This window comes from Myotis myotis, unplaced genomic scaffold (genome assembly GCF_014108235.1).
Source record: "Myotis myotis isolate mMyoMyo1 unplaced genomic scaffold, mMyoMyo1.p scaffold_m19_p_18, whole genome shotgun sequence".
Classification (NCBI taxonomy): Eukaryota; Metazoa; Chordata; class Mammalia; order Chiroptera; family Vespertilionidae; genus Myotis; species Myotis myotis.
The window spans coordinates 373070-399689 of record NW_023416322.1 but is presented as its reverse complement, the minus strand read 5'-3'; the positions used below and the strand labels follow the sequence as shown (position 1 = coordinate 399689).

Here is a 26620-nt window from a genome sequence, read left to right as displayed (position 1 = left end):
GGGCATGTGCCCTGTCCAGAATCAAACCCAGGACCTGTGCATCCACCGGCCAATGCTCTATCCATTGAGCCAAACTGGGTAGGGATATCATACCCTTTTACAATGAGCTGGTAAACAGTAAGTGGAGTGTTTGCCTAAACCTTGTAAACTGCCCGAGCAAATGAGCTGGACCTGAGGAGGGTCATGGGAACCTCTGACATACAGCGGATGGGTCAGAAGCACAGGTGACAACCTGGACTTGAATGACCTCTGAAATGGGGGCGGACTTATTGGCTGAGCCCTTAACCTGTGGGCCTGAGCTCTCTCCAGGTGAATGGTGTCAGAACTGAGTTAAATGGTGGAACACCAGCTGGTGTCACAAGATGGCCTGGTGTCAGGAGCACTGTGTCAATGTGAATGAGAAACCCAGGAGGACTGGGTTCCCCACACAGAACAACACTGAAACTCTCGGGTACTCTTAACCCCTTCCTGTAGCTCTACCCTCACACCTAAGTTTTACTCCTAGTTAATACCTGTGGATGACAATCAGGGCCTATTCTACGTCTCACATACTCTCCTTAACCTCTCCTCATTGATAGCTGTACTATGTGTACAAGGTTGCCAAGAAATCTGGAAATATAAATGAATACATATGAATGGTTTGTTGATACATTTCAGGACATTATAAATAACTAGAGGCCTGGTGCACTCAGGAGGGGGTCCCTCAGCCCGGCCTGTGCCCTCTTGCAATCTGGGAGCCCTTGGGGGATTCCAACTGACAGCTTAGGCCCGCTCCCCACAGGGACATCCTTAGCATTGCCATGGAGACAGGAGAGGCTCCCGCCACTGCCACTGGACTCACCAGCTGTGAGCCTGGCTCAGGGCTTCTGGCTGAGAGGCACTCTTCCTGTGGGAGTGCACTGACCACCAGGGGGCAGCTCCTGTATTGAGCGTCTGCCCCTTGGTGGTCAGTGCAAGTCATAGCAATGGGTCATTCTGCTGTTCAGTCGATTGCGTATTAGCCTTTAATTATATAGGACAGTATCTATTTCCAGACGTTATGGCCACCCTGCATACTGTGGAAGCACATAGCTACCACATACTACACTGCTTCCATTATAACCACCATTTACTCTTAGCCATGCAGGTAAACAGAAGTTAACCGTCACTGCTAGGGAGAGACACTGATGTCTCTTCAGTTGCTCTGATTGCCTGCAGCTTGTCCTCTGGACTCCTCAGGAAGTGCTGTTACCCAGAATAGTTTCTTTGCCCGGCCCGCATGGCTCAGTGGTTGAGCGGCGACCTATGAACCAGGAGGTCACAGTTCGATTCCCAGTCAGGGCACATGCCTGGGTTTTGGGCTTGATCCTCAGTGCGGGGTGTGCAGGAGGCAGAAGATCAATGATTCTCTCTCATCACTGATGTTTCTATCTTTCTCTCCCTCTCCCTTCCTCTCTGAAATCAATAAAAACGTTAAAAAAAAAAATAGTTGTGTTTTATGGTGTATGGGGGAGATAAACAGCAATTTCCAATAGAGGGAGGCTTAGATCCTCCCAGGAAACAAAGCAGGCCAGTGTGCTGTACAGGACTGCCTGCACTAGGTTCTGTCATCGTCCTGTTCCATGTCCAGCACCAGCTCCTCACCTGCCTCAGCCAGTCCACAGCACACCTGGGCTCCAGGGAATGAAGGAGGACAAGGAGTCACGTGAGGACCACGGCCAAGATATGCTTTTCTTTCCAGGGACAAATCTGAGTCAGCTGCTTTTTAAAATATTATTCCTTTGTTATCGTGTCTGGGAAGATAAAGCAGTGGCCCCTACAAACAGGCCTCAGCAGTGCTGCCTACCGACTGTGCCATGGTGTTATCTGGGTCTGTACTCACTTTGCCTTTCACCCTGGGAAGCAGGGCGCTGCCATCCCCACGCGAGTCCAGTGCCCAGTGCACCCAGCTCCTATGTCCCCACGTAAGGCCTCGACCCCAGGTCTGGCTCTCAAGTCCATGCTACCCTGCGCCACACTGCCCAAGAACACACCTCTGGGGGACCCTGGCTCGTCACTCGTCAAAGACCACCTGGAAGCTGATAAAAGCGGGGTCAGTTATGCTAGAAGAAAAGGGTTGCTGCCCATCTGGCGTGGCTCAGCAGTTGAGCATTGACCTAGGAACCAGGAGGTCACGGTTCAATCCCAGTGTAGGGTGTGCAGGAGGCAGCCAATCAATGATTCTCTCATCGTTGATGTTTCTATCTCTCTTCCTCTCTCTTCCTCTCTGAAATCAATAAAAATATTTAAAAAGAAAAAAAGGGTTGCTATTCAGCTAATTTTCTCACATTTACATACTCTTAGCTTCTAGGAAAAAAAGGTCAGGGTAGTGTCATCCAAGGAAGTGAGTAAGGAAGGAGCCCAAGGTGCCTGCCTGCTGAGAGGTTGTCTCCAAGGCCAGCCTTCTGCAGTTGCCAGGCAACCAATGTAAACAGCAGGAAGTCACAGGATCATGGCCACTAACTACAGTGCCAACCAGGTAAGTTCTCTTTTTCCATCTCTTTAACGTTTTTAATTTTGCCTTCAAAATTCTACCTTTGGACTGACACCTCCCCTAGGATTCTGGTCACTGAACGGAGGGCTGGCTGAGAGGGGGTGAGGGAGAATTTCCCAGCTCCTCAGGGTAGGGAGGGCCCACGGACCAGCAAAGGGCATCTCTGGGTTACTTGTAAGGTCTAAACCAGCGGTCAGCAAATTTTCTGTAAAGGGCCAGAAACTAAACATTTTAGGCTTTGTGGGCCAAGTGGCAAAATAAGAAAGTACAATTACATAACAACAGAAAACACAAAATTCAGAGTGTAACAACTGAGTGCCATTGTTTATAACGCTAATGAAAAGAATGGATTCTTTTGGGAGAAACATTTTGCCTGATTGGGATACAAACTTAGTGTTCCCTTTTCTCAAATCAACTGCAAATGTTCATCTATAAAAACCGTTCTCCGCTCTCTCAAGCAGTCCGGGCGGATCTGGCTCACGGCGTTTGCTGACCGCTGGTCTAGACAAGCGTGGTCTAACAAAAAGATAGTGTGAATCACAAACGCAAGTTTAACTTCCTAGCAGCTACATAAAAGTTTTAAAATGGTTAATTTTAATAATCTCATTTAGCCCAATAAATCCAAAATATTATTTCAACATTTAATCATCAATATTTTAGAAGTTACAGTCAAATGTTTTACGTTCCCTTTTTTGTACCAAGGCCTTCAAATCCCGCGTATTTTTTGTTTACAAGCACCTGTGTGGACTGTCACATTTCAAGTGCTCAGTAGCTGTCACGTGTGGCTAGAGCAGCGGTTCTCAACCTGTGGGTCGCAACCCCTTTGGGGGTTGACCGACCCTTTCACAGGGGTCGCTTAAGCCCATCGGAAACAAATATATAATTACATATTGCTTTTGTGATTAATCACTATGCTTTAATTATGTTCAATTTGTAACAATGAAAAGACATCCTGCATATCAGATATTTACATGACGATTCATAACAGTAGCAAAATTACAGTTATGAAGTAGCAACGAAAATAATTTTATGGTTGGGGGTCACCACAACATGAGGAACTGCATTAAAGGGTCACGGCATTAGGAAGGTTGAGAACCACTGGGCTAGAGGCTCCATTAGGACAACACACATTTAGTCCAAACTACACTGTCTTACTGCCTCCCAGGCAGTGCAGGCCTTTGATCCTCGAATCCAACGACCTCTGTGGCTGTCATCTCCAGGCGGGGCTTGGAGCTCAGAGGGCTTCCCCCCTTTCTATCCACAGTACGAAAAAGCATTCTCACCCAAGTATCTGCAGAACTGGTGTCTCGCCAAGCCAACGAAAGAGGTATCCACGTGTTTCTACATCGCTCACTGCCACCAGCCTTCTCCCCACATCCTCCACTCCCTCAGCCCTCACTCAAGCCCTGATACTCCCTCCACTCTCCCAGCGCTTCTCTTCCACTTTCCCCCAGAGCATTCCTTCCCACGAAGGCTACACTCAGATTATCGCCAACGACCGTGGCCATCTGCTGCCTTCAGTGCCCCGTTCCAAGGTGAGACACTCGCCTCCGTTCTTACCAACAACTGGAGCACTGGGGAAGGTGCAGTCCCCTGCTGCCTGGGAAGCTAAGTCCGGTCTCATTCACACTGGAACACGAGTGCCCCCAAGCTGCCAGCCAGCCTACCCACAGGGCAGGGTATTAGCATCAGGTCCCTGCACTATGGGTGACCTATGTAAAACGGATGCCCACGGCGGTGATGCTTCTGCGGTGGGCAAGCTGCCAAACAGCCCGAGGACGCAGACGTGAAGCCAGCAGAGGTCAGGCCACGGAACAGGGTCACTGAGTGGGGGGAGGGGCTCACTTCCAGTCGTTTCATTGCCACCCAGTCCCAAAGGAAAAGGATGGAAGCCAGATGGATACAGGGTCTGCCAGGGTCTGCCACTGCCAGGAGTGAGAAGTCCTGCTTCTTCCTTTTAGGCAAGTCCTTGGGGTACCTTCATGGGCACCTGGGAGATGCCTCTGAAGATACCCCCTGCTCGGGTGACCCTGACGTCCCGTACAGCTGCTGGTGCTGCCTCCCTCACCAAATGGATCCAGAAAAATCCTGACTTACTCAAGGCCTCCAATGGGCTTCGTCCAGAAATCTTGGGCAAGGTACCTACTCATCCCACCTAACCTCCAATCCCAGCGTCTCAATTTCAACCCAAAGTTATGCCTCTGCTACTCCAGCAGAGGGACCTCTAACCATCTGTCTCGCGGTGTAGTCCCTCAGCACCTGGGTGCTTAAGGGCTGAGCTAAGGACATCTGCCCCCAAGCACAAGGCCATCTGACCTCACCAGGGTCAGTGCATCAGCTCTAACTCTTCTTGTTTGGAACACGACCTTTGGCCCATGGTGTGGGGAGAGACACTTAGAGTCCTCTGGATCGGGAATGACTAGGCCTGACCAGGCTCTCTCCTGTTCCACCCGACAGCCCCAGGACCCAGCCAGTCAGAAGAAACCCCAGAACTCTGTCCAGCAAGCACCAAGTCCAGCCATCATCCCAAGGTCCCCAGCCACAGACCTCAGTTCCCCAGATCAACCCCCAAGTGCACACCCCTCGGCAGGTCACACTCCAGGTCCCCTCAGCCCAGCCAGCACTCCCAAGTGCCCACCCGGGAGCCCATGCACATAGGACCAGGGTGGGTCCTACTGGAGCCGGGCCAGGAACGCAAAACCGGGACTCCGCGGGCCCCACTGAAGAAGCCTGTCTAGAGATGAGTGAAGTAAGAGCCCGTCGGGGAAATGACAGGAATAAAGGTGAATTTGGAAAATAATCACCACTGTTGACTCTTGTACTGATTTTGATTTTTCCCTCCTGCCTCTTATCACCAACAACCAGAAGGGTTGGGGGAACGGGAAACATGACAAAGGCTTGGGGGACACATGTGTACAAGGACCAAGTTGGTTATACTCCAGAAATGGCCAGAAGTCGGTGGGAATCACAGCACCCACTCCCACACCCGGATTTTCCTCCTGAGCACCCCAAGGACACTCACTGTGCACTGTGCAGCATGCTCGTCTAGAATCTGAGGCCACGATTTGGAGCAGCCTCTTTGGTCTAAGTTGCTATAAGCCATGTTACTGACCAGCAGGTGGCTGGCTCTAATGGCTGCTTGCAGAACAGGTGTGCTGTGAGCCCCAGGCGCTGGCTCAGACACTAGCTCCTACGCAGGAGGCTGCTTTGTGGGAAGGATGCATTGTTCACCAGCCGGGTGCGGCTGCCTGCTTCTGGGACTGCTTTGAAGAACTGTTTTGTCAGATGGCTCCTTGTTAGCCATAGCTACTTGGGCTACAATAAAGACTCTCTTCTATGCCCACGACTTCTCATGTCTTCTCCGTCCAATACCCAGCGTCCCAGCAGGTCCCATCCCTGGCAGAGGAGCTTCGGACCCAAGCTGGCGTCATCGAGCAGGAGGGAGTGAGTCCTCCCAACACTCCTTCCTTCTCGGAGGCGCCTGCGTGGCAGGACATCTCTGCTGCTTGTACTGAGTCCCTGAAAACCTTCCCAGCTGCAAAACAGACCGTTTCTCTCCTGAGCGAGGTCAGATTGGGGGACGGAAATGCCTGCGGCCAGAGGGAAGGGGGGAACTGGCTCCTCCTCACCGCCATTCTCTTGGTTTCTCTAGATTTCAAGGAAGAGTCAAAGACAAAATTAGTATTTTAATTAATTTCAGAAAAAGATGTCACATGAATGTCGATTAGAAAACATGACAATTAGAGGCTTGTTTTTCTGGAATTGCAAGGAAAAGAAATAACCCTTAACAGGTTCAGCAATACTTTTCTGGATTTTTCTCTTGTATCAAAATCTATGTATCTTCTCCCCAAAGCACCTGCTTCAAAAGCCAACTCACCCTCTCTCTCTCCCTCTGGCCAGTACAGGCTAGCCCCCCACCATGTGGGTGCTAAGGACCCTGGGTCTGACCAGTGAACAGAACTATCCTTTAAGCCACAACCCACAGGCAGTGGCACCCAGAGCCCCACTCCCAGTCGGCATGGGAGAGGCCACAGAGCTGGCTTTGTTTCCACCGTCTCAGGAAGAGGAGCCAAGAGCTGACCCTCAGCACAAATCAAGGCCCAATATGGAGAGAATAAGGGCTCCTAGGCCCGCACAGGCTGCAAGCGGGGGCAGGGAGAGGGAGCTGCTGCAACACCCCATCTTTAGAAACAAGGGGGCCCTGGGACCCTTCTCACAGCTGAGCTCCAGGGACAGTGCAAGCACACAGGTCTGAACAGGCGAGAGCTGAGGAAATCAGGGAACTAATCATCTGGGGGAGGAGGAGCTGGGGCGGAGCTCTTCACATGGCGGCCAGCCCCACCGAGGACAGCACGCTGAGGAGCAGGACAGCCACCCCGGACTGGTACAGCTGCGGGACCTTCAGGCCTTTTCCCAGGTCCCACATCTGCAGAAAAAGGAAAAAGAAAGCATTTCAGCAATCAGGACCCTGGTCACAGCCACAACCCCCTTCTCAGAGGGAAACTGCACCTGGCGGGCAGCAGCCTCCAGCTGGCTTCCAGGGAAAGCCCTTCCCTCTCCACACCGCCGCCACGGGTGCCCACCCATGCAGCCCAGCCCAGCAAAGGCACCCGCGCCCTGTGGGCAAAAGTTTCCAGATGGAATCAACAAAGCTTTCCCGTGAGGACAGGACGTTCCCCAAAGTGCGTTCTTACAAAAACTCTCCTCAGAATGGTGAAAGGGTTACGGGACACACACACACACACACACACACACACACACACACACACACACCCCGACTCTCCTCAGAATGCTCAAAGGGCTGGGGGAGGGGTGTGGTCAGATAAACTTGGTAAACATTTAACTGCAAGACTTCCCAACAATTCATGGATGTGCACTGTGAGTCTCCAAAAGGGGGATTTCATAGGCATGACCTCCCAGATACAGTCACACAGAGCCCTCTGGAGAAGGGCTATCGGCCCTGAGGCCTAACTAGCATCTAGAAAAGACTCTTTGGAATCTAGAACACTATTTCTCAATTTTGTCTTGACTGTGACCCCCCACTAAGACAAAATATTTATATGTATTTTAAATATTTGTACTGATTTTTAGAGAGAAAGGGAGAGGGAGGGACAGAAACAGCAATGAGCGTGTAACATCCACACTGACCAGCTGGCTCCTGCCCATCACTACCGGGGACTGAACCTGAAACCTGAGCATGTGGCCTGACCCGGAATCAAACTGGCAACCTTCTGGTGCTGGGACAATGCCCAACCCACTGAGCGACACTGGCCAGGGCAAGAAATGTATTTTGAATTAGTACCCACTTATGTTAAAGGAGAAGCCACAGACTCCCAGACACACCCTCTCAGCCAACCACCTGGAACTTGCTGGTCAGCACCAGGAAGGCCACCTGGCACCTGGGCCTCTCCATCCCCCACAGAAGAGAGACAATCTGCAGGATAAAACCTCCTCTCCCCAGGGAAGGCCTGCCCCGACCCAAAAGCAACGCTTTCTTTTCTTTTGTCAACACCTCCCTTGCCTGACCGTTCTTCCTATAAAAACCTTGCCCTTGACACAACCCCTGGAGACTCCTCCCAGCTGCTGAAGGGGATGCTGTCCGCTCAGAAAGGCCTTAATAGAGCCAACCAGGTCTCTGAATGTACTCAACTGAATTTTATTAACATCTGCACAGAAGAAGCTCATGAAATAAAAACAACACTATAATCACCACGTGCTGCCTTCTATGTGCAATAATCCACCTAACTTTCCTTTCTTGTTGGTAGCAGCCCACTCATTGGTTTTCTACCCTTTGGGTCAAAACCACAATTTAAAACACTGACTCAGACTCTCTCGTGCCGTGGGAATGGACACATTGTGCTCGGAGCTGCTGAAGGATGGATCCCTTATGGTGAAAGGAAGGTCTTCAGATTCCACACTTTCCCACATGACTGCCCCACACACACCCGCCCACACTCTGAATGTACAAGTAAAAGTGACTAAATTAGCAGCACTTCAGAGAAAATCAAAAGGATGCCCCCCTTCAGCCCCAAACAGCTTCTCCCAGATCAGATTCATCAGGCCCAGTCTCACAGTGTGAGCCCTGCTGGGCGGGCGGGAAGGTGCTCTCTGGAGCACCAGGCATCAGCTCAGGGACAAGAGTCCCGGCTGCGCAGAACAGACGCCAGCTCCACACTCAGAGCCGCACTTGCTAAGAGGAACGTGACGGCAGATGTACGGGCGAAGGAAAGCCGCACTCTGGCTGGGTGGCTCGGCGGCATCCTGCCACCAAGAAAAGGTCGCGGGTTCAATGTTTCTCTCTCACATCAATGTTTCTCTTTCCTTCTTTCTCCTCCCTCCCTCCCTCTAAAAGAAAACCAGAATCAGCCAGGATTTAAAAACAAAACAAAAAACCACACCTTAGTTCTGAGATTCTCTACCCGCCCCCCCCGGCCCCCCCAGACTGAGAGGAAAGCCCACAGATGCAAGGCCCGCCTGGCGGCCGTGCCCGAGGAAGCTGGCCAGTGCTCCTGAGGGCTCTGCTCCGGGGAAGTCCAGGGAGGTGCAGCCATCACTGATGATACTGAGCGCTGTCCCAGAACAGCTGCCAGACGCACTGACGTTTACAGTCATCTGTCTCCCACTTCTCTATTCTTTTAACCTGTCTATTGGACACGACTGAAACACACAAAGTGCTTGTCTCTAGGCTCTGACATGGAAGCTATAAAAGGTCAATTCAGGCGAAAGCATCCATGTGACAGATGGCGCCGGCTGGGAAGTAACAGGAAACCAGACTGAACTGTATCTGTCTTCCTGGGAAAGGAAGCCAGACTAGGGGAGGGGAGACACAGAATTTGAAATCTCAAAGGTGCTGGAGGAGGGAGTGATCTTCTTTATAAAGAAGACACATGAGTCTAAACTGACCCCAAGGTTCTCAGGCCATCAAAACATTCCTAAACCCAATATTGAAATCTGGGACCCACCCTAGCCGGTCGGGCTCAGTGGACAGCGCATCGGCCTGCAGACCACAGGGTCCCAGGTTTGATTCCGGTCAAGGGCACATATCTTGGTGGCAGGTTCCTTCCAACCTGAGTCCCCCATGCCACCCTCCCATGCAAGAGGCAACCAATCGATGTGCTTCTCTCACATCGATGTTTCTGTCTTTTCCTCTCTCTTCTACTCTCTCTAAAAATCAATGGAAAAATATCCTCGGGTGAGAATTAACCAAAAAAAAAAAAAAAAGAAAGAAATAAAAAAAACCCTGACATCCTAGGCACCCAGTTTCTGTTAACAATGGCCTTGTTTTCTCCAGTAGTTAAAAATAAACAAAGACCAAAAACAGGTAATAAAATTCAATGTCAAGATAGCAAAAGTCAGCCCTGGCCATTTTGGCTCAGTGGATAGAGCGTCGGCCCGTGGACTGAAGGTCCCAGATTTGATTCTGGTCAAGGGCATGTACTTCAGTTGCAGGCTCAATCCCCGGCCGTGGTTAGGGTCGAGTGTAGGAGGCAACCAATCGGTGTCTCTCTCACATCAATGTATCTCTCTCTGTCTTTCCACCTCCCTTCCACTGTCTCTAAGAATCAATAGAAAATATCCTCGGGTGAGGATGAACAACAACAAAAAGATTCAAAAGTCAGTGTATTTTGACACCAGCCACACCTCACTCTGGGCTGACAGGAATGTCAGACTGAAAGCAGCAACCACGTTCCTCTGGCTCACAATGGAATCCCCGGGCCTGCAACAGTGCCTGAGCCAGGAGGCACCACGCCTTTGCCTAGACCAGCGGTTCTCAACCTGTGGGTCGCGACCCCTTTGGCGGTCGAACGACCCTAAGACCATTCTGCATATCAGATATTTACATGACAATTCATAACAGTAGCAACATTAGAGTTATGAAGTAGCAACGAAAATAATTTTATGGTTGAGTCACAACATGAGGAACTGTATTTAAAGGGCCAGAAGGTTGAGAACCACTGGTCTAGGAAATATGTCTTCCATGCCAGATGGATGGCCTGGCTTCAGGGGTCTCTTGTAGTAACAACCCTCTGAAAACTGTCAGGCCTAACACTGCTCAGCTCTGTCCCCAGCAGAGCTGCCCAGGAACCCCCTGAGCAAAGGCCCAGCACAAGTAACTCTCAGAACAGCACTGAACCCAGACAACGAAGGAGAGAGCCCTCCCAGCCTCTCCACTCCCTTCACCCGGGAAACACCCGAATCTCAATGAACTTACCAAGTGTCGGATCCCGTTCCAGGTGTGATACATGAGAGGGAAGGCGAGAGCAAACTTGGCTGAATGGATCAGCACCGGCCCCAGACTCAAGGACTTCACCAGTTCCAGATGAGACTCAAAGTTCCCAGGGAGCAACAGGGCCGACAAGCCAAAAAGAGAGACCCCTGAGGAGACAACCACGAAAGCCCATCACAGCTGCCCACCAGCCACCACCGAGGTAACGTCTGAGCTGGCTCTGAAGCTCCCGACATGCTGGAGCACCTGCGTCCAGAGCACAGTTCATTCACAGCTCCATTCCCCTGCACACCTACTGTTTGGCACCCGTGCCTGCTTTTCCTAATCACTCCTTTTATTGCTATCGGTTCGTCATGCTAATTTACCCTTTCCCAGTCTCCCTCAGTTCTCACCTGCCGTTCTCAATGAATTTACCTAGTCTCATCCAGATTTCCACACCATCTTCACTATGAAAAATCGTGAGTATATCAATCCCCACAGAAACTAAGCAACAGAAGGGTGTTACTAGCCACCTCTTTCTATCTTTTAAAGAATTGTTTGTAAAGTTCTTTTTCAATAAATTCTATTTTAAAGTCAAACTAGTGTCACCATTCTTTTCAAGTTCAACATGCTTTCTGGAATTCTACATGGACCACCAAGTCTCTACAGTCTGAACAAATACCTCCTGTCTCGGCCAGCTGCTCTGCTGCTGGAAGAAACGAGAGCAGGAACCTCTCCTACCCCCACGGCCACAGGACCAAGTCCCAGCGTGCGGACCAAGGCCACTCCGCGCGCTCTCCCACAGGCCCTGCTCTCCAGCAGCAGCCCTAGTCATCACTCCAGCGACTGGCGCTTCCCATCCCTAGGCCTGTGGCTAAGGTCACTTCTCTACTGGAAGGCCCTCCTCCACCTCCTTATCATGACCTTTCAACTCATCCTTCCCTCGAGCTCCCCCACTCCTTCAGCTGGCCTCTCCCCTGGGGTCTCCTCTCTATTAAAGTTATCACAGCGCATAGTAACACTTGTCTTACTCCTTAGACTCCTCCACCCTTGAGGGGAGAGGCTATTAATAGCATTCCCCAATTTCCAATGTGTAACCGGAGATTAATTAGAAGGTAGGAGGAATGAACAGTTCTTTCTGAAAGGACACTGCATGCAAACATCCATTTATTTACTCATTTAGTAAATAAAGATTTCCTAAGTGCCAGAGCGTATGAGTGTAAATAAGATAAACGCAGTCCCCACTCTCTACAGTCTAAGAAGAGACAAATTTATAAGAATTAAGCAAACAAAATAGTTACAAATCCTATATAATAAAAGCCTAGATGGTGCTGCATGACACCATCACAAGATGGCCACCCTCACGTTGTCACAAGATGGCGGCAGGGAAAGGCAGTTGGGGGCGACCAGGCCAACAGGGGAGGGCAGTTGGGGGCGACCAGGCCAGCAGGGGAGGGCAGCTGGGGGCAACCAGGCCAGCAGGGGAGGGCAGCTGGGGGCAACCAGGCCAGCAGGGGAGGGCAGCTGGGGGCAACCAGGCCAGCAGGGGAGGGCAGCTGGGGGCAACCAGGCCAGCAGGGGAGGGCAGTTGGGGGCGATCGAGATGGTAGGGGAGCAGTTAGGCGTCAATCAGGCTGATAGGGGAGAGTAGTTAGGGAGTGATCAGGCCGGCAGGCAGAAGCAATTAGGGGCAATCAGGCAGGCGAGCAGTTAGGAGCCAGCAGTCCCAGATTGTGAGAGGGATGTCCAACTGCCGGTTCAGGCCCGATTCTACTGGGATCAGGCCTAAGCCGGCAGTTGGACATCCCCCAAGGGGTCCCAGATTGGAGAGGGTGCAGGCCGGGCTGAGGGACACTCTCCCTCCCGCCCCCATGCACAAATTTCGTGCACTGAGCCCTCTAGTTATATAATAAAAACTATGAAAGAAACAACCAGTATGATAAGAACTATGAAGGACAGTGCTGTGAAACTAAAAATTAGCAATAGATCTAGAAATAGAAGCTACTGCAGATATGGCAGTAAGCAAAGCACATCGAGATGACACTTTTGTGAGGAAACTACACACATGGCACAGGCTGGGAATGAAACCCGCAGCAGCTGTGCCCGGGGCCTGAGGGCCTGTGAGGAGGGAGCAGAGAGCAAGGGGGGCTCAGGCAGAGGCGGGACAGATTAGGCGGGGCATTTAGGTAGCAGTGGAGGCCTGAATTTCAATCTAAGAGGAAAGGCAAATAATAGTAATAGAACAGTAAAAATAGAAGATTCTAAGCCTGACATGATTCAAAAATATTTTTTAGAAATTTTTTTCTTGCTGATGTGTGAAAAATAAATTGGAGGTGAGCCACAACATACAAAGATCACGTTGCTGGGACTGATTCATTTCAGGCCAAATAAGCCTCGCCTCGCTGCCATCTGGCCAATGCACATCGCTCTCTGAGAGGCTGTTGCTATTAAATTGATCATGCTTCTCATCCCTGTTCCTGTAAGTCAACGTCCAGAGTCTAGTTTCTTGAAATCCCATCAATTCTGGGAAAGGCATTATTAATATGCCATTTATAAGGAATAAACTGAGGTTTAGAGAGTTGACGAAGTCGCCTAAGTCATCAACCTGGCGACTTCTGTTCCCTTCAGCACTGGAGGGAACATGGGGGCTGCTGCCACAGAGAACAGCTACTACCTCCCGCCCTGGAGCCAGGGAGAACTGGGAAGAACAGGATACATGCTGACTACATGGTCATTCAAAGGGGTAAAGAAAAAAAACAAAAAAACAAGTAATTACTCAGTTGTGAAAAAAATATATTTAATTTCAGCAAACGAATGCTTTATCAGCAGAGGCCATGGTCAGACTGTTTCCATTCAGTGGTGACAGATATGCTTAGGCAACACGGGAACTACAGCCTGAGAAATACGCTGCTCTTGTTCTCCCAGTGCTCGCAGGGTGAGGGTGCTCATCAACACCCCCCACTAAGCAGAAAGCACCCATTTAATAACGACAAGACTCAAGCAAGCAGAAAAACAGCAATGATGAACTTATAGTTGAAATAGCCTAATCTTGAATGTATCCAGTTATTTCAGTGCAAGTAGGTTAACCACCAGAAAGCATCCCCGGATTCCCAGGTGACACAGTTATCCTTATGCCTGGACTCCGTCTCTTCCCCAGCCCAAGGAATGACAGCATCAAATCTTTTTTTTTTTATTGTTTTATTGCTTAAAGTGTTACAAAGAGTATTACATGTCTCCTTCCCTCCCCCACCCCCGCCCTTGACAATCCCCTGGCCTCCCCTACCCCCCAGTGTCTTATGTCCATTGGTTATGCTTATATGCATGCATACAAGTCCTTTGGTTGGTCTCTTACCGCCCCCCTTCTTGCCCCCCAACCCTCCCCAGCCTTCCCGCTGTAGTTTGACAGTCTGTTCGAGGCTGCTCTGCCTCTGTATCTATTTTTGTTCATCCTATCCTATCTAATAAAAGAGAAACATGGTAATTGGCGTACGACCGCTACCCTTCCCATTGGCTAATCAGGGAGATATGCAAATTAACTGCCAGCCAAGATGGCGGCCGGCAGCCAGGCAGCTTGAAACTAACATGAGGCTTGCTTGCTTCAGTGACAGAGGACCCCAACGTTCCCCGCCTGCCGCTGCAGGCCTCTAAACTGCAACTCTAAGCAACTATGTAACAAATACAGAAGCTAAACAAAACCCCAGAAACCTGCTTTAGTCCGCCGGGCTTCAGCCAGCAGGATCGCAACATTGTAAGCAAAGGCCAGAAACCTACTTTCAGTAGCAGAGGCCTAAGAGCTGGAGCCAAGCCTCAAAGCTAAAGCTGGCCCAGAATAAAAAAAAAAGAAAAGAAAAAAAGGAGCGGTTGGGAGCTTCAATGACCCCCAGCCTGAAAACAGCCCTCAGCCCCTCACCCAGACTGGCCAGGCACCCCAGTGGGGACCCCCACCCTGATCCAGGACACCCGTCAGGGCAAACCAGCCGGCACCCACCCGTGCACCAGGCCTCTATCCTATATAGTAAAAGGGTAATATGCCTCCCAGTACCAGGATGAGCAGAGACGCGAGGCCTCCCGGCACCGGGATCAGCGTGACAGGGTGCAGCGCCCAAACCCCCTGATCGCCCTGCGGCTCTCTGTGTGACGGGGTGGGGCCACAACCTCCCTATCCACCCTGCTCTGTTCGTGACAGGGGAAGGTGCCCCAACCCCCTGATCAGCCCTGCTCTGTGCCTGATAGGGGGGAGCTCCCCAACCCCCTGATCGCCCTGTGGCTCTGTGTGTGACGGGGTAGAGCCATAACCTCCCCATCAGCCCTGCCCTGAGTGTGAGAGTGGCGGCACCCCAACCCCCTGATCGGCCCTGCTCTGTGGGTGATAGAAGGCGGCGCCCCAACCCCCTGATGGGCCCTGCTCTGTGCGTGACAGAGGGCAGCGCCCCAATCCCGATTGGCCCTGCTCTGTGCGTGACACGGTACAGAGCCCCAACCCCCCTGATTGGCCCTGCTCTGTGCGTGACGGGGGTGGCGCCGCAACCTCCCCATCGACCCTGCCTTGAGTGTGACAGGGGACGGTGCCCCAACCCCCCAATCGGCCCTACCCTGAGCGTGACTGAGGGTGGCATCACAATCTCCCGATCGCCCTGCTCTGTGCATGACATGGGGCGGCGCCCCAACTCCCCAATCGGCCCTGCTCTGAGCCCGACCAGGGGCTGCACCTAGGGATTGGGCCTGCCCTCTGCCGCCCGGGAGCAGGCCTAAGCCAGCAGGTCGTTATCTCCCGAGGGGTCCCAGACTGCAAGAGGGCACAGGCCAGGCTGAGGGACCCCCCTCCCCCGCGAGTGTACAAGTTTTTGTGCACCGGGCCTCTAGTAAGTTTATAATGGTTTTTATTATCCATAAATGAGTGAGAATGGTATTTTTCCTTCATTGACTGGCTTATTTCACTTAGCCTAATGCTCTCCAGTTCCATCCATGCTGTTGCAAATGGCAAGAATTCCTTCTTTTTCACAGCAGCATAGTATTCCATTGTGTAGATGTACCACAATTTTCTAATCCACTCATCTACTGATGGGCACTTAGGCTGTTTCCAGAGCTTAGCTATGGTGAATTGCGCTGCTATGAACATAGGGGTGCATATATCCTTTTTGATTGGTGTTTCTGTTTTCTTGGGATATATTCCTAGAAGCGGGATCACAGGGTCAAACGGGAGTTTCATATTTAGTTTTTTGAGGAAACGCCATACTGTCTTCCATAGTGGCTGCACCAGTCTGCATTCCCACCAGCAGTGCACGAGTGTTCCTTTTTCTCCACATCCTCTCCAGCACTTGTCGTTTGTTGATTTGTTGATGATAGCCAGTCTGACAGGTGTGAGATGGTACCTCATTGTTGTTTTGATTTGCATTTCTCGGATGATTAGTGACTTTGGGCATTTTTTCATATGTCTCTTGGCTTTCTGAATGTCCTCTTTTGAAAAGTGTCTATTTAGGTCCTTTGCCCATTTTTTGATTGGATTGTTTATCTTCCTTTTGTTAAGTTGTATGAGTTCCCTATAAATGTTGGAGATTAAACCCTTATCGGTGATAACATTGGCAAATATGTTCTCCCATGCAATGGGCTTTCTTGTTGTTTTGTTGATGGTTTCTTTTGCTGTGCAGAAGCTTTTTATTTTGATGTAGTCCCATTTGTTCATTTTCTCTTTAGTTTCCAATGCCCTAGGAGCTGTATCGGTGAAGAAATTGCTTCGGCATATGTCTGAGATTTTGTTGTCTTTGGATTCTTCTAGTATTTTTATGGTTTCCCATCGTACATTTAAGTCCTTTATCCATTTTGAGTTTATTTTTGTGTATGGTGTAAGTTGGTGGTCTAGTTTCATTTTTTTGCATGTATCTGTCCAATTTTCCCAACACCATTTATTGAAGAGACTATCTTGACTCCATTGTATGTTCTTGCCTCCTTTGTCAAATATTAATTGAGCATATTGGTTCAGGTCGATTTCTGGGCTCTCTACTCTATTCCATTAATCTATATGTCTATTCTTGTGCCAGTACTAGGCAGTTTTGAGAACAGGGGCTTTGTAATACAGCTTGATATCTGGTATTGAGATCCCACCTACTTTGTTCTTTCTCAGGATCGCTGCAGCTATTTGGGGTCTTTTTTTATTCCAGGTGAATTTTTGGAGAGTTAGTTCTAGATCTGTGAAATATGCCATTGGTATTTTAATGGGAAGTGCGTTGAATTTATAGATTGCTTTGGGTAGTATGGACATTTTAATGATGTTGATTCTACCAATCCAAGAACATGGTATGTTCTTCCATCTGTTTATATCTTCCTCTATCTCTTTTATCAACCTCCTGTAGTTTTCTGAGTAGAGGTCTTTTACCTCTTTAGTTAAGTTTATTCCTAGGTAGCTTAATTTTTTTGGTGCGATGGTAAATGGGATTGTTTTTTTAGTCTCTCTTTCTGTAAGTTCACTATTGGTGTATAGAAATGCCATAGATTTCTTGGCGTTAATTTTGTATCCTGCTACATTGCCAAATTCATTTATTAAGTCTAGTAGTTTTTTGATGGAGTCTTTAACAGCATCAAATCTTAGCTGGGAGTGCCCATCCTCACCTCGTCACCAGCAAAACGAATCTGGCTGTGTGTAGCAGAGACGTGGCTTTGGATAAATTCTGCCACTGTCTCAGCTGCAGCTCCCTAAATGCAGGACTTCTACACTGAAGCCCTCAGCCTTGCTGATGACCACAACCACTTCAGTAAAACAGTCCTCAGAAGCCTAGGAGCCCTGGCCGGTCTGGCTCAGTGGATAGAGCGTCAGCCTGCAGAGTGAAGGGTCCCAGGTTCAATTCCAGTGAAGGGCACAGACCTCGGTTGCAGGCTCCTCCCTGTGCAGGAGGCAACCAATTGATGTGTCTCTCTCACATCAACATTTCCCTCTGTCTTTCCCTCTCTCTTCCACTCACTAAAAATCAATGGAAAAACATCCTCAGTGAGGATTAAAAATAAATAAATACAAAAGAAACCTAGGAAGAACCCTGAGCATATTATGAAAAACAAAAATATTATGAGCATATCTCCAGCAGAGAACATTTAAAACACAGCCGGTCCTCTTACAAACTATCTCCCTCCTGTGGAAAGATGCACCCAGTCCTAGAACCTGTAACAAACCTCGCTACCGGAAAAGGATGAACTAAGACCAGTGTACAATCACCCAGGGCTATATTCACATCACACAAACGGCAGACATTGTGGTCTGTGACTGAGACAGTGAGACTGGAGAGTGAGTCAGTCCTTGGGCCTGATCAATTCTGGGTGACAAGGAATGGGGCTAAAACTGAGTCTCTGTAAGAATAAGGCTGATGACTGACCTCAGATTATGTTGGGTCACCTTTCAGTCAGCCAGCCCGTCTCTATTACATTTCTATCTCTGCACTGTGACTTCAGTAAATATACCAGCAGGATGTGCTAAGGATGATTTTAAAATCCCTAAGCAAAGACCCTGAGCATAATGGAAACTCATAATTGTTAAAGCAATGAATGAACAATAAGCTTAAAACAGACTCATCGTTTTCTTTAATCAAGATGCTGAGTTGCAAGGAAGGCAGTGCCTGGAGCTAAAGAAACAGCAAAGTTATTCACAGAAGTGTGCGTGCGTGTGTGTCTGTGTGTGTGTGCACAAAAACAGACATACGTACCTGCACTCAAGGCAACACCAGTGCCGCGGTGGACAATGGACATCGCCATGGGAAGAGACCAACTGCAAAGAAACATAAAAGCAACTGAAAAAAGGAAAAGATGAGCCCTAGCCTGGCCAGTGTGGCTCAATGGTTGAGTGTTGACCCATGAACCAGGAGGTCACAGTTCAAGTCCCAGTCAAGACACATCCCCCAGTTGTAGGTTCATAGGCTCGATTTCCAGTAGGGATTGTGCAGGAGGCAGCCCATCAATGATTCTCTCTCATCATTGATGCTTCTATCTCTCTCTTCCTCTCACTCCCTCTCTCTGAAACCAATAAAAAACGTACTTTAGCCCTAACCGGTTTGGCTCAGTGGATAGAGTGTTGGCCTGTGGACTGAAAAGTCCCAGGTTCGATTCCAGTCAAGCACATGTACCTTGGCTGTGGGCACATCCCCAGTAGGAGGTGTGCAGGAGGTAGCTGATCGATGTTTCTCTCTCATCGATGTTTCTAATTCTTTTTTTTTTAAGAGTTTTTTTAAAATACATTTTATTGATTTTTTACAGAGAGGAAGGGAGAGAGAGAGCCAGAAACATCAATGAGAGAGAAACATCGATCAGCTGTCTCCTGCATACCACCCACTGGGGATGTGCCCACAACCCAGGTACATGACCCTGACTGGAATCGAACCCAGGACCCTTCAATCCACAGGCTGACTCTCTAACCACTGAGCCAAACCAGTCAGGGCGATGTTTCTAATTCTCTATCTCTCTCCATTCCTCTCTGTAAAAAAAAATAAAAATAAAAATAAAAAAATAAAAAATAAAAAAATAAAAAGATGAGCCCTAGCCAGTCTTCTCAGTGGTTAGAGCATCAGCCCATGGACTGAAGGGTAGTGGGTTAGATTCTGGTCAAGTGTACGTATCTTGGTTGCAGGCTCTATCCCGGCCCTGGTCGGGGTGCATGTCGCAGGCAACCAGTGATATGTCTCACATCGATGTTTCTCTCTCTCTCTCTGTCTCTACCCCTCCCTTCTACTCTCTATAAAAAAAAAGCCAATAGGATATCCTCTGGGGAGGATTGACAAAAAAAAAAGGAGAAGATGACACAACACTAGAGTCCACTCTTACCAAGAGAATAGAAACCACTGTGGAAACAGGCAGTATTTAAACAGAAACAATCAGCTTTCACATTCCTGTGTGTCCACATTCTCGTTTTTAAATAAGAGCAGTGATCTCTTTAAGCAGCAGCCTTCCCTCTGACCAGACTGTACCACTGACGGAGCTGAAAAGAGGCATGAATGGCAACGCAAGCACCTCCTTTCATGAAGAGAAGCAACATGGTCAAAGACACCAATAAACCTGCACAGTTAGGAAACAGTCACTAGAATACAACCCCGGGCTCTTCCGTTTCTCCAGGCATAAAACTGAAGTAGAAGAAAACCTAAAGTGAGATTTATTTATCCACTGTTTCATATAATATACAACCATCCTTGAACTCCTGTTTTTTTAAATTTTATTTTCAATTACAGTTGACATACAACGTTATGTTTTCATTAATGCTTAGTGAGGGAGGGAGAGGGAGAAAGAAACAGAAATTGGCTGCCTCCTGCACGCAACCTGGGCATGTGCCCTGACCGGGAATCGAAGTGGTGACCTCTTGGTGCATGGGAAGATACCCAACTGAGCCACACCTGCCGGGCTAAAATTTTTTCTAACATCCTTTTGAAGAACTCATTTTCTCTTGTGGACGAAAGGGGCCATCTGCTGACCTGACAAGCTCAGGGGAGGCCTGCATGGAGGTCTTGCAAACTTGGAGACCTAAAGTAACCACAAAGGATGGTCTGAAATTAAACTTTAACTAAAAGCAGTTATGGTGGGCAGTTACGTCCTAGGCCAGTATCTTCACTGACAAGGTCAACCTTTACCTTAACTGAGTCTATCTGTCTTTTTGCATCTATGATAAGATACCCTTGAAATGTCTGGGTAACTTGTGACTTCCCTGTATCTGGAGCCCCTGGGGCACAGCCAGGTGTGCTGGACCCAGGACAGATGCCACCGATTCCTTCATCATCATGTTAATTGTTCCTGCACCCACCTAAGCATGTGTCCATCATTTTACTTTTTATCCAATCCCAGGGGTTTCCCCCGCTTTGCTTTATCCCTCCTCCTTAACCTATCACCAATGAATTTCATGTAACCCACCTATGTCCCTCCTTTGATTGCAATGTATAAATACAGATGTAACCCCGCCATTCTCCAGAGCATTATCTCAATTCGTTGAGGTTCTGCTTCCCGGAATATGTCGACAGTTTGGCTCAAATAAACTCACAAAAATTCTTTACAGGTTTCAATGGTTTTTTTACGTTAACACTCTTGATAGCTTAATCCCTATATACACTTTTGCTTTGATAAACTAACTCAATATATTGAACTAAAGAGTGCTTCAGAAACTGCTAACTCAACCATTTACTTCAATGCCTCCTCCAAAAAACTCCAGAACTTAGAAATAGGAACTATGATTCCAGACATCTTGGGCGTCTTTCCCAGACATGTCACCTTGGAGACAACCCCCTGTTCACTGCTATTTCTTTTTTCCACAAGTGTGTCTAGAATTTCAAAACAGGACAAACGGACAAGACTCACCTCACCAGCCCACTACGTTTGTTGTATGACCCATGAAGAAAGGCCAGGGCTTTAAATATAGATTCAGAATACTTTGAAGAGTTCTTTATCATTATAATCCTCCCCCAAATCTTTTATGTCTTAAAAAAAAAATTTCACCATAAAGTAGTAAGGATTGAGATCACTTATCAGTATCCTTCTGTTTTAATATTGGACATTCGTCCAATTTCTGCAATCAGAACTATTTCTGGAATCCGGCTTGGGAAAGTCTGAAGGGCTGTGGTATGTGTGGAGGTGGCTGAAGAATGGCCAGGCTCCCTGGCAAGAACACAAGGAAAGAGGGCAGCAGCGCTCAGGACGCTGCACTGGGTTAGCCAGAAAGGAGATCTTCGGGAAGACACTGGCATTACAGCTATCAGTGCTACTTCTGAGGACAAGGATAACAGACACACATGTACGTGCATGCTGTGTGTGCACACACGTGCCCTAGCTCTATCTACTGACAGGGTCTAGAAGCAAGGACAGCTGGTAGCAATGAGCACATCTAGCACCAGGTCATGATTTCACAGGACCACCCTGAAGAACGCCCACTGGCCAAGTCTGGAACAACCTGAACATCAAAAGAGATGAGCGCAACAGTGTAACCTATGGGAATCTCCTACCTCTACCTCTCCTCTCTGCTCTGGTTCTTGAAACAGAGCGCCTAAAACCTTACCATCTCCCGAGGAGCAGGGCACCAGGAGCATCGTCTGTCCTCACATTTGGTCTCTGGCCCTGGCTCCTGACCCACAGTCCCTAAATCCACTGGAATTTCCTGGGTGGTAAGAGCATCCTTTGTTCTAATGAAGTGACTCTGGATGTGGGCTGGTCACCAGAAAGACCAAACCATGATTAGAAGCTTGGAACTTTCAGCCCTGCCCCACCTTCTTCCAGGAAGGGGGAGGGGCTTGAGGTTGCATTACTAAATGATCATGCCCATATGATGAAGCCTCCATGGAGAAGGGTTTTGTTTTTTTTGCTGTTGTAGTTAATCCTCACCCAAGGATATATTTCCATTGACTTTTAGAGAGAATGGAAGGGAGGAAGAGAGAGAAAGGAACATCGATGTGAGAGAGACACATCAATTGGTTGCCTCCCGCAAGTGCCCCGACCTGGGGGTGGGGATTGAGCCTGCAACTGAGATACATGCCTTTGACCAAAATCGAACCTGGGACCCTTAGGTCTGCAGGCCAACGCTCTACCCATTGAGACAAACCGGCTAGGGCTGGAGAGTTTTTAGGTTTAAATATATCTTCAGGTCAGGAACTATATACACACAGGAACCGATATCATTTGTAATATCCTTTATAATAAATGAGTTCATGTAAGTAGACGTTTCCAAGTTCTGTGAGCCCAAATCACTGAACCCAAGGCAGGGATCCTGGGAAGCCGACTGATCCTGGCCAGTAGAATACATGTCTCAACCTATGTGAAGTGGGGGCAGTCATGTGGGACTGAGCCCTAACCTGTGGGGCCTTTGTTAACTTCAGACAGTTAGTGTCATACTGTCAGGTAGGTAGTGTTCAGATCACAGAAGGTCCAATTGGTGCCCAGAATTGGAAAACTGGTTGGTGTGGGGGAAAACCCTAAACATTGGTGACATTGAGAAGAAACTGTGGTGTTTTCTTTTAGTTGGTTTCACAAAAGTGGAGGAGCTATGAATGAGTTTTTCCTTTTACGAATCCTTGAGTCTGTACCAATGAAGAAAGCAAGCCTCACCCTAGTAATAAATGAATCGAGAAGGTATGATGGAATTAGAAAAACCACTGCTTGGCAACCATCATAGTAATAACGATTCAGGTGGGTAAAAGTCTGGTGAGAAATAGAGTATTTATAGCCTCAGGGTATCTCCCCACAAACTCAGTATTAATAACACAAACCTAGCAGACACATCTTAATCTATGATGCAAGTCTGCATCAGCAGTAATAGGCTAAACCACCAGGTGCCACCCCAGAAACATAGACTGAGAGCACATCCTCTCTCAGAGGTAGTCCTGCCCATAATGTGAAATCACAAGAATGCGTCAGACAAACCTAAAATAAGCAACATTCTAAAAATGTCAAGGTCGTAAAAGATAAGGAAAACTAAAAACTGTTCCATCATGAGGGAGGTTAAAAAGACCACTGAGCAATACACAGCCTGGTGGGGTCGTGGACCTACATATAGGACATTACTGGGACAACCAGCAAAATACGTGTGGAACCTGATGATCGGATGCTGACTGGATCAATGTTAACTTTCTTTTTTTTAAATGATTTTATTGATTTTTAGAGAGAGAGGAAGGAGGATAGAGATAGAAACATCAATGATGAGAGAGAATCATTGATCGGCTGCCTCCTGCACGTCCCCTTCTAGGGTTTGAGCCCAAAATCAGGCGTGTGTTCTGACTGGGAATCAAACAGTGTTCTCTTGGTTTTGGGGTCGACCCTCAATCACTGAACCATGCCAGTCGGGCGTTAACTGTCTGGCTGGGATGACTGCACAATGAAGAGTCCTTGATTTCAGGAAGCACATACGCAAATATTAAGGGACGGTGGAAGGCAGATAACAACCTCCCTAGTATTGTAGGACTGCAGACCAAGCTCACCTTCAGATAAGGAGGCCGCCCTGGATGATCTGGATGGGCCCAATGTAATTGCAAGGGTGGCAGAAGAGGACAGTCAGGGAAGAATGTGAAATGGAAGCAGGTCAAAGTGCTGATGGAAGACAAACTTGACCCATCACTGCTGGTTAGGAAGATGGAGGAAGGGGCCACAAGCCAAGGAATTCAGAGCAGCTTCTAGAAGCTGGAAAAGACCAGGAAGTGATTCTGCCCTGGAACCTCCAGAAGGGACCAGCACTGCCCACACCTTGAACTTAGCCCCGGGAGACGCTGTCAGACTCTGACCTCAGAACCGCTGGATAATAAATGTTTGTTGTAAGCCACAATTGTGCTAACTTGTTACAGATGTAATAGAAACTGCATCATCCTCTCTGCACTTGTTCATTTTTTTTTAAGTAACACATTTTTAATGTTTTTTTAAAATATATTTTTATTAATTTCAGAGAGGAAGGGAGAAAGAGAGATACAAACATCAATGATGAGAGAGAATCATTGATCAGCTGCCTCCTGCACACTCCCTCCCTACTGGGGATCAAGCCTGCAAACAGGCATGTGCCCTGACTGAGACTGAACCAGCAACCTCTTGGTGCATGGGACAATACTCAACCACTGAGCCACACCAACCAGGGTTGCTTTAAAGCCCTCAGAAATATTGACACCTTGTGAATCCCATTTAAGGTATACTTGAACTCTGTGTACTATTTCTGCAACATTTAGGCAAATTTGAAATTGCTTCAAAATAGTTTGTGGGTTTTTTTTGATGGATAACATTTTGACTGACCAGGATTTTCCAAATGGAAGCTCTGTAGGATAGATTACCCTTATAAGCCCAAAAGACAGAATTTAGCCATCTACATATATAAAAGGCTAATATGCAAAGTGTCTCCTTGAGAGCTCAACCCAGAGTTCAATGATCGCTTGCTATGACAAGCACTGACCACCAGGGGGTGGCGCGGAACGAAGGAAGGCCCTGGCCAGCAGCTGGAAGGCCCCACTCAGCCCCTATCGCAGGCCAGGCCTAGGGACCCTACCCATGCACGAATTTTGTGCACCCGGCCTCTAGTCTTTTTATAAAAGGCCTGAGGGAAATAACCAGGGAGACCATGGGCCAGTCCAGCACTTTCGCCCCCACCTGCTAGGTTCCCTGGTCCCAGAGCCCTTACCTGTAGATAGTGATATGAGGAGACAGAGGGCGGTTTGAACCAGCATTCTTACTCCAGAATCTCTCCATCTCTTCCTTGGCTGAGGTTCCCAAAGGAACAGCACTAAAATGAAACCAGAAGGTTTTTAAATATATTTCTTTATTAATTTCAGAGAGGAAGGGAGAAGGAGAGAGATAGAAACATCAATGATGAGAGATAATCATTGATTGGCTGCCTCTTGCACACCCCACACTGGGGATGGAGCCCACAACCCAGTCATGTGCCCTTGGCCAGAATCGAACCTGCGACCCTTCAGTCTGCAGGCCAATGCTCTATCCACTGAGCCAAGCCGGCTAGGGCAAACCAGAAGGTTTTTATTTTTATTTTTATTTTTTTTATTTTTTTAATATATTTTATTGATTTTTTACAGAGAGGAAGGGAGAGAGACAGAGAGTCAGAAACACCGATGAGAGAAAAACATCGATCAGCCGCCTCCCGCACATCTCCCACTGGGGATATGCCCGCAACCCAGGCACATGCCCTTGACCGGAACCAAACCTGGGACCCTTCAGTCCGCAGGCCGACGCTCTATCCACTGAGCCAAACCGGTTTCAGCCAGAAGGTTTTTAAATGATTAAAAGTAAAGTTGGTTTAAAAAACAAAAAAGTAAAGTTGGTTTAAATTTCTTTATATAACAAAAAGTTAAAAATCAAAACAGGTAAGTTGGGCTGGATGAAACACTGTATAAGGAAAACATGTTCAACCACTCACCTTATGCCAAGTTTGACTCAGTTATTAATACCCTCAACCACCCAATGAGGTTATATCAGAGGATAAGCTTCTTCTCATCCCCCCACGCCCAGGTCCACCAACAGAAGCTCCACTGCTTTGTGTTTGGGCATCAGGGCAAACATAATATTTCAAAACCATTTGCATAAATGGATTGCCCTTTTCCCAGGCCACACGTGCTGCCTCACACATCTCACCTGCTCAACTGGCTCAAGATTCCCTATCAGGTTCACAAAAGTCAAGAGCTGCATTGAGCTCAGTGCCTCTAACAGTTTCTTGGTTTCCCTTGTCACTGGGCTGAAACTAACTGTTAAACAGCTATGTCAACAGCGTAACTGATTATGTGCCAACACTTAGCATGACTCCATCCCCCTGAGAGAAGCATCTTCCTAGAGATTAAGTACTAATTTCAAAAGAAAAAAACAGTACCTGCAGATTGGAAAAAAGCCTAGTAGACATTTCCTTATTCAAATGATCAAAGTTGAAATCACTGATTATAAAACAAATGGGCTCATGTGCCCCTCTTCCAATTCACGGAGGCTGCACACATCACTCACATAGTCCTCCTGCCAGGAATGGGGAACCTGACCACTCACAGGGCAGTCAGACAAGCCCAACCTGGCAGACACTCCTCAAAGCAACTGGCCCTTATCCTTCAAATTGTCGATGTCATAAAAGACAACGGAGGCTAAGAAACAGCCCCAGATTAAAGACACTAAAGAAACATGACAACCAAATACAATGGTGCGATCCTGGATGGGAACAGGCGAACTAAATTTCTATAAAGTGCAGTATTTGGAACAAATAGAAAATCTGAAAATGGACTGTAGAGTGAATAAAAGTACATCAATGTTAAATTTCCTGAACCGATAGTTGCACTTGTATAATTATACCGTGTTATATAAGATCATGTTCTTGTTCTTATGAGTAGTTACAAGCGTCACAATCCCTGCAACTCAATTGCAAAGAACTCAGAGAAAATGATAACGAAAATTAAATATATAATGAACCACATTAAATTACCAATATTAGACCA

At 48.1% G+C, this 26620-nt stretch overlaps 2 protein-coding genes across 5 annotated transcripts in view; one reads left to right on the top strand and one right to left on the bottom strand.

Moving 5' to 3' along the window:
* The first annotated feature begins 2470 nt into the window (after positions 1–2470).
* CFAP126 (cilia and flagella associated protein 126) lies at positions 2471–5170 on the top strand. The gene is made up of 5 exons (XM_036343743.1): positions 2471–2497; positions 3777–3839; positions 3943–4047; positions 4474–4650; positions 4970–5170. Exons 1-5 carry the CDS (start codon positions 2471–2473, stop codon positions 5168–5170), a joined length of 573 nt encoding a protein of 190 aa, XP_036199636.1.
* Positions 5171–6178: 1008 nt separating this feature from the next.
* SDHC (succinate dehydrogenase complex subunit C) overlaps positions 6179–26620 on the bottom strand; it is a 28744-nt gene continuing 8302 nt past the window's right edge. For 3 of the 4 annotated variants that reach the window (XM_036343126.1, XM_036343127.1, XM_036343129.1), the window contains 4 exons: positions 24817–24918; positions 18407–18468; positions 10725–10888; positions 6179–6938 (listed from right to left, as the gene is read on the bottom strand). In XM_036343126.1, coding sequence (XP_036199019.1) covers positions 6834–6938; positions 10725–10888; positions 18407–18468; positions 24817–24918 — 433 coding nt within the window. In that variant the 3' untranslated portion in view covers positions 6179–6833. The remainder of the gene's footprint in view (positions 6939–10724; positions 10889–18406; positions 18469–24816; positions 24919–26620) is intronic. The other variant, XM_036343128.1, reaches the window with a different exon arrangement.